At 46.1% G+C, this 14732-nt stretch overlaps 1 protein-coding gene across 11 annotated transcripts in view; it reads right to left on the bottom strand.

Moving 5' to 3' along the window:
• Window positions 1-12741, bottom strand: part of Golga4 (golgin A4) — an 80168-nt gene extending 67427 nt beyond the window's left edge. For 10 of the 11 annotated variants that reach the window (XM_029481999.1, XM_029482001.1, XM_029482002.1 and 7 more), the window contains exons 1-2: window positions 12430-12741; window positions 4719-4808 (exon numbers count right to left, since the gene is read on the bottom strand). In XM_029481999.1, coding sequence (XP_029337859.1) covers window positions 4719-4808; window positions 12430-12501 — 162 coding nt within the window. In that variant the 5' untranslated portion in view covers window positions 12502-12741. Of the gene's footprint in view, window positions 1-4718; window positions 4809-10023; window positions 10140-12429 lie in introns of those variants that run through there. The other variant, XM_029482005.1, reaches the window with a different exon arrangement.
• Window positions 12742-14732: the final 1991 nt, after the last annotated feature.

Raw genomic sequence — 14732 nt, 5'->3', positions numbered from 1 at the left:
CACTGTAGTGTTTCACGTTCATCTAGAATAAACTCCTACCTTAGTGTCTAATTTGTTGGCTAACATCTTGTGGTTTAGGATTTACTTTACAGTGGTAGTTCTCAAGTGCTACCAAAGGGTAGTTACAACCCCTTTGGGCTGTCGAAAGACCCTTTTGCAAGGGTGACCTAACACCACTGGAAATCACAGATTTACATTACAATTCATAACAGTAGCAAGATTACAGTTATGAAGTTGCAAAGTAAACAATGTTATGGCTGGGGTCACCACGGCATGAGGCCTGTACTATTAAAGGGTTGCAGCATTAGGAAGGCCGAGAAGCACTCCTTTACAGGCCCGTTTAGAGAAAGATGTCTGTCCTTCCTTCTGTGACCTCCCTTCTCACCTAGTTAATCTGATTACCAAGGCTCCATCTTGGGTCAGGTTCCACCTGCAAGCTCAGCCACTAAGCCCAACAGAGGTGTGACTTAGTCCTTCATCATGAGGCCTCCCCAAGGACAGGAGCTTCCCATGTCAGCAGCAGAGCCCTGGACAGACAGCTGCAAGCAGCAGCTAACTACTGCAGCTAGGAGAACTACCCGCTGCTGCTCACTGCACTGTTCTAACTTACCAACACAGGACGCTTTCAGGTTCAGTCTCTCAATCAGCCAGTGGGAGACTTCAGGAAAAGCCTCCGCCAAGCTCCCAGGAGCCCCAGCAGAGACTCTCCTGGGGGCTAACAGAACTGCACTGAGCAGGTTTCCATTCCTACAGAGCTGCTCTTGTAAACAGCAGCCTCTGATCTCAACTTCAAGCCTCTCAGAGATGATTTTAGCCCCTCTTGGCCTATCGGTGTTTACCATGTCTGCGAACCCAGATACACCCCTCAATGACAAAAGAGAAAAAAGAAATCCATTTCTTTCTTTCTTTTTTTTTCTGGATATTTTCTTTACTTACATTTCAAATGTTTTCCCCTTTCTAGGTCTCCCCTTCAGAAACCCTCCTCCTTCCCATCTCCCCTCCCCCTGCCTCTATGAGGGCCCTCCCCTCTCCCCTTGCGTTCCCCTACACTGGGGCATCGAACACCCTCGGGCCCAAGGTCCACTCCTCCAACCGATGTTCAACAAGCCCATCTTCTGCCACATATGCGGCCAGAGCCATGCATATTCTTTAGTTGGTGGTCCAGTGCCCAGGAGCTCCGGGGGGTCTGGCCAGTTAACACTGTAAAGTCTTCATTTCTATGTCTGTGTCTATGACACTTAAGACAGGATGATGGGACCACAAATTGTCCAGGCAAAGGCTCTACACAGCATATGACCAACTGCTTCTACAGCCAGCAGCTTTGCCAAGGGCGTCTCGGAAATTCCCTGAGAAACCATCACTAATTCCAAGAAACTTTTAAATTTCGTTTTATTATTTTTATTCACAAATCTGATTGCCATCTCTCACAAAGAATAGTGTGGGAGCTGTGCTAAGGAATTCAGGGCCTCAGAAGCTGGTGACCCCTCTCACACCACACATACCAATGTCTGAAGGGCCAACTAAAGGCGTATGTTCTTACTCAGAACATACGTGCCTGAACAAGGGTCTGAGATGGCACAACTGCAGGAGACTGATGTGGGTAGACTGACTGAGTCATGTCGCTCACATCCAAGACCCTAGTTGAGGCTCTCCTGTCTACAAGGCCAGCTCTGTTTCACACACAATGTTTACAAACAAAAGCAAGTTCATGTGACTTTCCCCAGCCCCAACAGAAACACCAAGTTGTAAAAAGATGGAGAGAAATGATCCAATAAAGACTGCAAGAGGGTTCACTCGAGGTTCCTAAGACTTGAGAAAAATAAGACTTCGGACATTACTTGCCATCCCTACTCTGAAAATGCTCATCACCAGACCGGAAGGTGTAACAGACAGAGAGGTAATGTGTCAAAAGCAGCAAGCCCTCAGCTGAGGCACAAGAGAAAACAAGACAGTGAGACTCTTACTGCTAACATAAGATAATTTAGATGGAACGCAAACAACTTTTCAAAACAAAGAAAACTGAATAAATCTGAAAAGGCTATAGATTAAATTAGTAATCAAAACACTTCCATGCATAAAAATACTGGGGGGTGAGGGGGGGGATGAAGGCAGTTACAACTACCCAAGGCCAGATCAAATTCTTCTCAAATGTTTCCAAAAAGTACAAAAGGAGAGTACTAATTTGTTCTATGAAGTCAGTGCATCCTGATAACAAAATCAGAAACCAAAAAGCAAAAGAGCCAACTGCAGACAAGCATCCCTTCTGAACACATGAGAATCTTCAAAAGCAACTCAAGCCACACACCAGAAATGGTGCCGTGGTCAGACCAGAGTCCTGCAGGAAGCAAGGACACTTAACTGCAACATCCAAAATTAATTACAAGTGTCACAGTCTACAGGCTAACAGATAAAACTGCGACCCTCCTCAGTACACATGGAAGAACTGTGTGGGACTACAGATGCCACGTGGCCAGTTTAGCTTGCAGGGGAGCCCCCTGAGTTCACCCCTTGGACCTACGTTGTAGAAGAGACAACTAGACTCCAAGTTGTCTTCTGACTTCCACATGCACACTCTGACGTGCACACATACACCCCGCACCCACAAAATAGATACAGTGATAAACATTTTTAATATGAGGTCTTTTCCCATTCTGGAGGTAAGCTGTGGGTAACTTAACCGTTACCACATGAGCATGTTTCCTTCCTCTCCTACTCTGTTTCTATCATAAACTAGAGTCAGATTTTGTCAAACACCTTCCTCTGTCCTCAAATTCACTTTGGGGTGTCTTAAAATTACTATTCCAAGGAAATGTAATGTAATTTAACTTCTTATCTGCATTTACTTGCTAAACTCATTTATTAGCTCTAATAGTTTTCTACTGGAATCCTTGTAACTTTCTATATGTAAGTCCTCTGCAAAGGACATGATTTTATGCCCCCTTTAGCCTACATCTGTGTTATGTGTCCTGCCCAGCACCCACACTAAAAAGCCTCTCCTGCTCTTAGAGGAAAAAAAAAAAAAAAACACTTAAATATATTTGTTTTGGTTTGTTTGTTTTTGAGGTGGGGTCTCTGTGATGCCCTAGACGGTCTCAGAAATCCTGGCTCACATGGTATAGTAGGTATCTTTAGTTGATTTTAAACCTCCATATCTGTTTTACTTCCAAGTTGTTGCTATAACAACGAATTCTTCTCTCCTTCTGAAGTGCTGCTGGGCACTGAGCCCTCAAGAGAAAGCTGCTCACAAGAGACAACCATCCCAACAGATAAGCAAACTGCAATTTCCACACATGATGCACTTACGTGCATGCAAGCAGACTCTAAAAATAAATAAGTATTTTAGGGTCAGGAGTGGGGGAAGAGGGGACAGACAGAGATGACTCAGAGGCTACAAGCACAGGCTGCTCTTCAGAGGACCCAAGTTCAATTCCTGGCACCCACGTGGTGGACTCACAATCATCTCTAACTCCGGTTCCAGGAGACCTGATACTTGACTTCCATGAGTACCAGGCACACATATGGCACACAGACATAAACCACAAATGTAAAATAAAATAATTGCTAGAAAAGGAGTGGTTAAGAGCACCTGTAACTGCAGATGGCAGATCCATTACCCTCTAGCAGTGCCTCCTAGAGAGTCAGAACCCCTAAAACTGGAGTGATGACAGTGTGTGTCCCCATGTGAGTGCTTGGAACCAAACTGAAGTGGAAATTTTGGTTTCCTTAACAACTTAGTCATGACACATGATGTTTTTCTGGATGCTATCTTGTGAGAGGGTATGTGATGTTTGGCTGAAAACAGACACTTGAGAGGGCCCGTGATGTTTAAAAAGACTATAAACAGAACCCTGCAAACAGAGCGAGGATGCTCTTGCATTGCTGCTTCTTTGCTGGTCTCCACTTTGTAGAGAGAAACTCGCTAAAGAACTTCTCATGGTGTTCCAGCAGATTCTAGCCACTTCCATTGGCTTGTGCTGCTTCTGCTGGATGGAGCAGAGCCTCGGCTCGGCTACTGGTTTGTATTTGGTATTTACAATGAACCTGGACTGCTGGTATCCTGATAACAAAGAGTGGAATGGCCACAAAGAACGACTTCTAAACAGGTCCACAACCCCCTTGTCCTATTAACCATCCTTCTCCCTACTTCTGGTTGGTGGCCAGAAGGGAGGTTGAAGTGTTTAAGAGCCCTAAATTAAAGTACATTTTGAAAAACTTAAGCCCTACTCGGACAAAGACACAAATACTAAGATCCAGTGCAAAAGCAGCCAATGCTCTGGGCTGAGCGATCTCGTCAGCCCCCTCACACCTCCTGCATTTATAGTATACTTCACAGGAAAAGAGATACAAAAAAGATGACTATCTATCTCACGTCAGTTGTTATAGGTAATGTGTTGCTACTTTCTAGTTTCTAACCACCGGCTTAAAAATATAGGGTTTTTCTCCATATGATGCTATGTTGAACAAAATATTACTGAATTATTCTGATAGCTCCGTATATGAAATAAACACACCTATCCTCTTTAATTTTCTCCAAGAAACAGTTTGCAAGAGCTAACTGCTATTTGTGTTTAAAAACAAAAAAAAAGAAAGAAAAAGACCAGTTGAATTATTAATAAAGAGAAATTAAGTAAGTGACTCGTCAACACTGTTTCCCTGGATGTCCCCACACCCAGCACACAGCTCAGCTCCCTGAAAGCACAGCAGAGCACTGCACCAACCTCTCTGTTGGGTGTCACGTCATCAGGCTGGTCTGTAAATGAAGAGGTCCTGCTTCTAGTCCTTGTTGGTACTGAAGAGCTGGAGGAAGCCTACATTGAAAAACGATTGTACAGATTAGAAGACAGCAGTGGCTAGTATACTATTCCCTGAGAGGTTCTCTTCTCATTCCATGCCCAGGAACTCAAAACAGGAAAGGGACAGATTACAAGAGCAGGAAGGAATAACCACAGAAGAATCAACTGCAAGACTTAGCTACTAGTCACTGGGTGTTTGGCCGGACCACCCATCAATTTAGCAGACTGTTTTAGCGGAACACATAGTAAGGGTGTGGTTATATTTAGGATGAAAGTATTGGGAAACTGAAGCCCAGGGAAGAGAATAGGAAAACTCTACTATCTTTGCCGCTTTTCTATAAAACAAAATGATTCAAAATTTAAGTTCATTAAAAACAAGAAGGTTGCCGGGCAGTGGTGGTGCACGCCTTGAATCCCAGCACTTGGGAGGCAGAGGCAGGCGGATTTCTGAGTTGGAGGCCAGCCTGGTCTACAGAGTAAGTTCTACGACAGCCAGGGCTACACAGAGAAACCCTGTCTTGAAAAAAACCAAAAACCAAACAAACAAACAAAAAAACCAAGAAGGTTATCAATTTTAACTTTAAAGTCCCTGAAACATTTAATACTACGAAGTTTACAGTTAAATAGCAGGGCCAACCTCTCTAGTTAGAAGTCTTTCTCTGAACCTACTTCCACCGCACAGCTAGTTACTGAGATGTTACTAGCCTGGTTACCAGAATCATCAACACTGACAAAGACACAAATACCAAACCTGATGTCTGAAGTCTACTCTAGTGTGAGCTAAAATCAGTCCTGAAAGCATGAAACCAAAGCATCAAGACCCTCAGAACTGTAACAAATAGCTCTGGCCTCACTCTCTGCTTGCTTCCTTATACTTCCACATCTACACAGCTTTACAGAGAAAAACAATTAATAAAAACCTGTCATCCACTTGAGCAACAAGTGGACAAATGGAACTGTCACCTGTGTGTGAACACTGTTCCTGTCAGGGTAGAGCTGAGTCATAAGCACAGTGCACACACATACACACCAACGAGCACTGCACATACACAGAGAAAAACAAACATGTAAGCTACACTTCACATCAGGGCACATGCTGGTCATCCAGGCTGGAAAAGGTAGGAATGCTCATCTCTGAGCAGGAGTAATGTTTGTGTCAAAAGCAGGACTGAGAGTGAATTTAAACGACAAGAAGGACACATCTACATACCCATGCTTAATAACTTTCTTCAATAAACAGCTCTCATAAAGCCCTAGAAACTTACTAGCTCAGTCCTGCCTTTATCTGCAACAGAGAACCTGAGATCTATCATCAGTCACACCCACGTGAGGCTGAGTCACAAGTAAGAAAATAGACATGTAAAGTTTAAGGTCACCCTTTAGTAAGCATGGGGACAGAACTGGAAACAGCCAAGGGAGTGCAGTGCAGTGGGAGGTGCCATGCTGGAGCCAGGTGAGAGCATTGGCAACATTTTTATTAAGAGTCCAGGATGTAGCAACTGGTCCAGGCTACAGAGCCCTGGAGAAACTATCAGCTACCAAGTATTTATAATAAATTCCTCTTCCTCTTGCCTAAACTGAATCCTAACACATGTCCCTTCTAAAATAGACCTGAAAATCAGCATACAATCCACTAAAATCAGCTATATGCAAGTCACCTTAAGGGATAAGATATCCATTACCATTCAAGACAAGACAACGTAAACCAGGACATAAAGTTTTTAAATAGGTAAATAGGTGAATGTGCCATAAATCTTTATCAATGGCTTAGGCATCTAGAATACACATAATGAAGTCTGTGTGTTTTGAAAATGGTAGCCACTAAACCCTGTTTACTCCACAGACAGCTTTCATCCAAGTCGAGGGAAACTGAAGACCTGGGCAAGGTGCCTGCTATACAAGCATGGAGGCCTGGCATCCATGTGAAGTGTGGGGCATCACAGTTCACATCTGTAACTCTTCTTACACCTAGTGCCAATTCTGAAACCAAGCTGGCTGAAAAGGCTGAGTGAGAGACTGCAGCGGCCACCACGGGAAGGGAGAGCCCCTGGCTGGACCGAGGTGATAAAACGTTAGAAGAGCGGTTACAAACTACTACTGACTAGAGGAAATGCCTCTTGACCAGCCACTTCCTGGCTGTGATCCTATAAGGTCTGAGAAACCTTTGGGTTATTAATTCAGCTCTCCAAATACCCAAATGCCAAGAAAGGACCAGATGCCTAGAGAGACCTTTACTCACATGAAAGTATATCTCAATGTGAATTTTAAAATGGGCCTTACATCTCCGCCTCCTATGAGTCTAATCAGAAGGCCTCATCAACTGTGGATAAACAGAAAACCAAGTGATTGAAACTGCTAAAGGTACACACAGATGCGGAATAAGCACTAAAACGCCCTGTGCCCAGAAAAGTACAGCACCTGGCAACATTCAGCCCAGCCACTGACCATGCTCGGAAGCTACAAGAGAATCTCAAGACAAGCAGTGGTCTCAGGGGACCCGGATCTTTAATGGGCTCTCTCACTTAGAGACACATGAATTTAAAGGGCTGAAGACACAGCTCAGTGGTAGAGCACTTGCCTAACATGGGCAAAGCCCTGGATTCCATGAGGGTTGGGGGAGGGGGTGCAAGTTATTTGCTAAGAAAACTGGTGCTGCTCTCCAGGCTCACACTCATGTTTCCCTGCCTGGCAGCTGATCATCAGCTGACCAGAGCCTCGTCTTCATATAAGAAAAACCAGTCTAGTGTGGTAGGCCCCGCATGACCCTTGCCCTAGGAATAACGTAACTCTCACAGCTGTATTACCATAGACGGGAAGGGGGTTCTGAAAGCACGATTCTTAGCTGAAAATGAGTTTACTCTAAACTTAAAAAAAAAAAAATTACCCAAGTAGGTTTAACTGCTTACATAAGCCCTTCAAATCCTGGTCTACAGGAAGGAGACCGAGGCTAGCGACCTGGGCTCTTGCTATGCTCAATAAAAACAAAATCCTACGGGAACACACAGCAAGAACTGCTGAATGCCACCTCTGCAACGCCCAGAGAGCGAACAAGACTCCCAAGCACTGACTGAACTCTACCCTAACCACAAGGGCGTGAAGGAAAGAAAACAACCTGGACAACACCCTGACAGCCTTAGAACAGAGACCTGGTTCTGACCAACAGAACCAGGCCGTCGCTAGGCTAAGAAGCCCTATAGCCATGGCGACTTCTTTTCAGCATGTGAAAACAAGCAGGGGCCTTCCGGATGGTAAACTTTGAGTGCCAGTGCCTACCCTTTGCTTTTCGTTACGTCAGAGGCTCCTCGGGTGCTGCTCTAAGCCTCCTCCTCAGTATTTCCCCACAGGCACGCCATGCACCTTGTGAGCACCCTTCTCAGCCATGCAAGGCAAACGTAACACCCAGCGCAGCACCTGTAGGCCCTGTTAAGTGAAAACAGTGTTGACAACTACAAGTGGCTTCTTGCAGTTTCTCACTCTGGGTCTTCACAATCAATCTGAAAGGTGCAAAGAGCACACAAAATCATACCCAATTTCCTGATCCGATTAGATGTGCAGGATGTTTACATGACTGCCCAGGTTAGATACTTCAAGAACTAGGTTAGCACACAGACCTCCTAACTCCCTGTCCACCTTACCACTTCACTTTAGATGACTAACTCTCGAACTTCTCTGGGACTCACAGTAAAAATAGTAATTAATAATAATAATGTCACCATATTTCTACCCAATTCACATAGAGACACCCCTAAAACAAAAGCTTTTACCATCTTTTGTTTTAATTAGTGCAGGGTATAGAGGCTAGGCCTCAAGCCCAGGTGTCCAACATCTAGTCAATCACCCGACGGCTGAGCTACACCCACAGTCTTCACAGTAGTAGATTCTGTAGCAGGAGACATAGTTTCTTTTCTTTTTTTATTCTTCTCTCTCTCTCTCTCTCTCACACACACACACACACACACACACACACAAAATGAAACATGATCATATCATCATCCATTTCCCCTCCCCAGCACCACCCCCCTCTAAGCTCACCAGTGCTGCCCATCTATGCACCGGTTCAAGGCATCCAGTGCAGTGTGAGAAGCCTACCATAAATAAGAGCTTCCACGGATGCTCCTCCCTCCGCCCCCCACAGCTATCAACTGGCAATAGCTGCTCACTGAGTGGATCCTAGAGACCCTCCTCTAATTGTCTCTGTCTTCTAACCTGTGTTCTCATTAAACACAAAAGGTGACTTCCAGGTACAACTCACAAGCCACCTGGAGTACTACTTTCACTGTGCCATGCTACCTATCTCTGTAACCTTGAAGTTCTTCTATCTGGCAACCAAGTCTCAAATCTACATACTTCAATGTATTTCATACTTTTAACTATGGTTTAAAAAAAACGGGAATTAAAAGTATTAATCCCAGGTTGAACAACACGATTTAAAGATAGGAAAAACACAAAACTTGAATATTCATATTAGTAGGATATGCTATTTTAAATTTACTGTACTAGAGGCTGCATTACCTGGAAGGTTCACAAACACTCGAGAATAAATTGTTAGAAAAACAGGTACAATTCTGCACTTTCAAATCTCTTTAGGTATCAGTGAAGTTTAACTACTGTGAATTAGTAACTCTGAAATCAACTAATCCCAGCTTTCTAAGAGAAAAGGAAGCAACATTCACAGTATTTTTTGGTCAACTAGTTACTACAGGAAGTCCTCTCATCTATTACAGCCTGCCACTAGGAGCTGGACTGCTCTAAGTATTGGAGCTGTAGACAAGTATGAGAAATATCAAAACGAGGGGTTTTCACTGCTTTCTCATGAGCAATTTACAGCAGCTATGGACTCACTAGCAGGATGCTCATGAGCCTTTTGACTAAGCTCCTGCCTCTCAAGTCCTGCCCAAGCAGACACACTTTAAGAAACAGGTGTGGCTTTCGACTTGCACCAGCACACAGCACACCTGCTCAGTAACTCCTCCCACACACACACCTAGGCCAGGGACAGGCCATTGGACCCTTCCTCATTACAACACTGCTCCAATCACTGCGAATCAACTTGACATTCCAGTGTAGGAAGGGTTACCTACCATGGGCTTAGTCTTCACACAACATCTGCATTTCAGTCACTAGTGGGAACTTTTCAGCATGCCCTTAATCGAGCATCTTTGTCATTTTGCAATCTACAGTGGTTGTTCCAGAAATGAACCATCGTTCTTATGGTATAAAAATACTTCACCTCCTAAAGATGGTCTTCTTATATGTGAAAATCAGCCATCCGAAAATAAGGCAGCTTCCAGTTAAATATGGCATATGAGCTACATATGGCGTCCTCCACAGAGAGTAAGTCTCAAGCAATTTTCAGAAGACTGGAGAGGAATGAGAAGCAGAAGAGGTACCACAGTTCAGCACAGCTGAGGTACTGCAACCCCAGGATCCACACAAGGTACTACTGCCATGAAAACAAAGCAGTGTTCATCCCAGATTCTTAGAAAGCCTCAGGTCTTAAAGCAAAAGGTATGAGCCAGCTTTAAATATAATATCTTTATTTAAAAATAAAGAGGCAAGCTCAGAAACTCACAAGCCTCTCCTGTCTCTCTCTACACTGCCATCAGGCTTCTCTCGGGAACAATAAGGCTTCAGACAGGGCAACAATAACAAAGTAAGATGGGGATAAGGACCAAGTACACAGATAAGGCCTGAAGGATGAGCTGCAGTGTAGAGTAGAAGCCTCCTCTCACTCCTGAGGGTAAGTCTGGAGTGGGAGGGTCTATAGTGCTACAGTGGAAGATTGCTGTGCTTCACTCCTAAAATACATTTCTTATTGCTGTAAAGAGTGGGTCACAATTTACACGCTGCGCTTAACTTATCTCTTGTAGCGTCTCTCAGTCCACGTAAACAATATTTGTCTGCAGCTCGGATTCTATGTAGTAGTTCTATGTAGTAGTATGTATGATTCTATGTAGTAGTCATCTTTGGGTCTCATCACATTTTCATCTATAGGAGGAATAATATTTACCTCATAGGTTTATGAGGTTTAAGTAATCTATACTAACTACTAAATAAATGTGGAGCAGAGATCCAAATCAACGTTGTTTATTTTTAGCGCTGTATAATAATCAGCCCCCTGGTAAGAATGTATCCAGCCAATTCTTTACTGGCCCCAGAGTGCTACCATTAAAACAGCGCCAGGGCTAGCAAGACAGTTCAGATGGTAAAATGCTTGCCTGAGTTTCCATCTCAGAATCCAGGTTAAAAAAGACAGATGTGGTGGCACACTCTTGTACTCCAGTGCTCAGGAGGCAGACAGGTGGATCCCCTGGGCCTGCTGGCCATTGAGCCCAGCCTATTGGTGAGTTCCAGGCCAGGGGGTGGGCTGGAGAAATGGCTCAGAGGTTAAGAGCAATTGTTGCTCTTGCAGAGGACCAACCCACATAATGGTTCAACCATGCATGACAAGTTCCCTGGGATCCAACACCATCTTCTGGCCTCACACAGTGTACAGACAATACAGACAAGACACTCACATAAAGAAATCCAGAAATCTTTTTTAAATAGTAAAATGAAAAGAATAAAGCCCGAGGGATGAGAAATGACACCATGGTTGTCTTCTGGCTGCCACATGCCCACGCACGCGCGCGCGCGCACACACACAATAAAAAAAGAAATCGTGTAACTAAATGTTTTTGCATCCTAAATCTTCTCAGACTATGTTTCTAGAAACAGAAAGCTGGGTCGTTATATTTAATTACCCAAACTGCTGCCCAATTAGCCAAACTGCGACCTTTCTTGAACCATGGGCTTTCCAGGTTTCTAACCATAAAAGAAAAGACGTTCGTGTTCAATCTACTGATATTCAGGGAGACTGGGGAGAGATTCAGCAGAAACCCTCCCCTCCCGTCCTTCACACCCGGAGCGCTGGAGAGGGGTAGTTTGTTTCTAACACGAACACGCCCCCTTTTCCCAACCCGAAACCATACTCCCTTAAAAAGCAACGACCTTCCAGAAAAGATGCAAGAGCCCGGTTGCTGACAGGCTCGGTGCCCGTCCCGTTCAGTGTCTGCCCCTGAGCCCTGTCCGCCATCACCCAAGTTATGCGAAGTGACTAACTCGTGACAGGCTTGATCGCTGGACCGCCGCCCTCGGCTCCTGCGAGCAGCCTGGCCCTGGCAGGCTCGACTCTCTGCCTCGATCAGGGTTTGGAAGCAGGAGACTTATAGGGACCTGGTCATTCTGGGTGCGATGTCCAGGGAACCCAGAAGACATTGGTCATATATGGGGCAGAGGGCAGAGGTCACATATCACAAAGGACCTGGGTTGCCCCGCCCCCGTCACCACTCTAGAGTCAGGGTCTCTGACGGGCGAGAGAAGCTCCCCACGCAGGACCCGAACCCATCGCACCCATCTGTCAGACCCGGTTGGTCCTTAGTGGGGAAACTCCGAGGTCAAATGTCCCGACCGGTCCCGTCACCCTGCACAGGGACGGAGTTTTGGGAGAAACCAGGCCAGGGTTCCTACACAGGCTGGGCTGTCCCAAACCTTTCTGGGCTACGGTTTGGGGTGGGGGGGAGTCCTGGGGCGGAGGTCAAAGGTCATGGGGGAACTTCGCCCGCCTCCCGGGCCTCGGCGCAGGGGGACGACGTACCTGAGCAGGGGCTAACGCCTGCTGCAGCTGCTGCTGCTCCTCGCTGATCTTCTGCTTCAGCTTCTTGAACATGGCGCGGCGAGGGGCCGGCGGCGTCTCTACCCGCGGAGCGGCCGGGCCCGGGCCTCGCCGCCTTCCTGTGGAGCTGGCGGGCACCTCGGGGCGCTCGTCGTGCGGGTGTCGGCGTCGCCGCCGCCGCGTCTCTTCTTTCTGGGTGCCCCTGGCTGGCCTCGGCCCCCCATCCAGCCCCGTCAGCGGCGGCGGCGGCGGCGACAACGGCAGCAGGTGAACGCGCCCCGGGCGCCTGCGCGGTCGACGTGGAGCTTGCCAGGGGCTGGCTACGGAGCGCCGCGGCGGACAATATGGAGGCGGTGTGGGTGAACGCGCGTGCACAGTGGCGTCTGCGCTGACTCTAGCAGGGGTCTTGGAGCTGTGCTGTCAAATAGGGAGCATCCCACCACTGAGCACCACAGTGAAGAAGGCTGGGGTGAGAGAGGATAGAGCTAGGAATGCAGAAGTGTATTCAGTGTCGTGTGGCACGATCGTTTAGAATTCTCTCGAAAGGTTTTTGGATAGTGGGTTGGATGGTTAATTGGCTGGCTGACTGGATAGATGACTAGTTGGTTCGCTGGTTGGCCAGCTAGTTGGTTCGTTGGTTCATTGGTTGGTTGGTTGGTTGGTTGGTTGGTTGGTTGGTTGGTTTAAAGAGAAAATCTGGGGCTGAGGGTGTAGAACATTTGCCTAGCATATGCAGGAAGGATTGGCTCTAGCCCCAGCACTGCATAAACTGGGTGTGATGGTGTATACCTGTAATCCCAGCATCCAGAGGTAGAAGCAGTAGGACGACAAGTTCAGGGTCATTCTTGCCTACATAATGAGTTTAAGGCCAGTCTGAGCTACAGTGAGATCCTGTCTCACACATAAATAGTCTGGCTGAATTAGGCAGACTGGCCTTGAATTTGTGATCTAAAGTGATTTTCCTGCCTCCAGAATAGCTGAGGCCTACAGGTGCACAATTTTCTGCCTAGTCAGAATTATCTGCCTTTAGTGCTTAATATCTGTGACTGCACTCCAAAGGAGCTGTCTTCCCCTACCTAGACTTTTCCATCTGCTGAGAACCCCCTACACTTGCACAACATAGACTATTTCTGCGACCTCTGCTCACGAAGACCCATATGACATTTCGAAACTGTGGGTTCTGCACAAGCCACTACCTGGATGGCATCCATTCAGTTCTGATTCTTTGAACAGAACATTAAGAACTGGTGCATGGCGGCGTACACCTTTAATCCCAGCACCTGGGAGGCTGAGGCCAGTTGATCTCTGAGTTCCAGGCCAAATGGGCCTATGTTACATAGGGAGACCCTGACTCAGAGAGAGAACCAGATCCACAGGTTTAGGCCTCAGTCCCACAAGACTGCCCTCAACTTCCAATGCCAGTCACATGCCTGAGGAGGAGATTCATAGTCAAAAACCTAAGTGAAGGAGTCCTGTCTCTGGGCATATATACTACCTTGTCTTAGTTTGCCTGCAAGAACTCAAGGCAGGAAGCTGGAGGCAAGAACTGAAGCAGAGGCAAAGGGGGAGTGCTACTTACTGTCTTGTTCCCAGTGGATCGCTCAGCTTGCTTTCTTATACAACCCAACACCACCTACCTGGGGTAGAACCACCCACATTAAACTGGACCCTCACACTATCAATCATTAAACAAGACAATGCCTCCACAGACTTGCTTACAAGAAAGGTTATGAGAGCTTACATCTTAACCAGATGGTGGTGGTGGTGGTGGTGCACAACTTTAATCCCAACACTAAGGAAGCAGAGGCACTTGGATCTCTTAAGTTTGAGGCCAGCCTGGTCTACAGAGTGGATTCCAGGACAGCCAAAGCTAAGACAGAGAAACTGTGTCAAACAAACAAACAAACAAGCAAACAAAAAAACAAGAACAACAAGCAAACAGAAATACTCTAGCCAAAATAACCAATGGGGTGATTCCACATGAATAAAACTAGAGATAAAAAAGGAACATTGTAATAGATACAGTGAAATCCAGAGGATTGTTAGGGGAAACTTTGAAGACTTCTAAGGAAAGTAAGATTTAGAAGAAATGGATGAATTTCTAAACATACAACCTACAAACATTAAGAAACAACTTAAGGAGGCTGGTGAGATGGCTCAGTGGGTAAGAGCACCCGACCGCTCTTCTGAAGGTCCAGAGTTCAAATCCCAGCAACCACATGGTGGCTCACAACCATCCGTAATGAGATCTGGTGCCCTCTTCTGGAGTGTCTGAAGACAGCTAC

Source organism: Mus caroli, chromosome 9 (genome assembly GCF_900094665.2).
Source record: "Mus caroli chromosome 9, CAROLI_EIJ_v1.1, whole genome shotgun sequence".
Classification (NCBI taxonomy): Eukaryota; Metazoa; Chordata; class Mammalia; order Rodentia; family Muridae; genus Mus; species Mus caroli.
The sequence above is the reverse complement of the archived record's forward strand: the minus strand, read 5'-3'. Positions and strand labels throughout refer to the sequence as shown.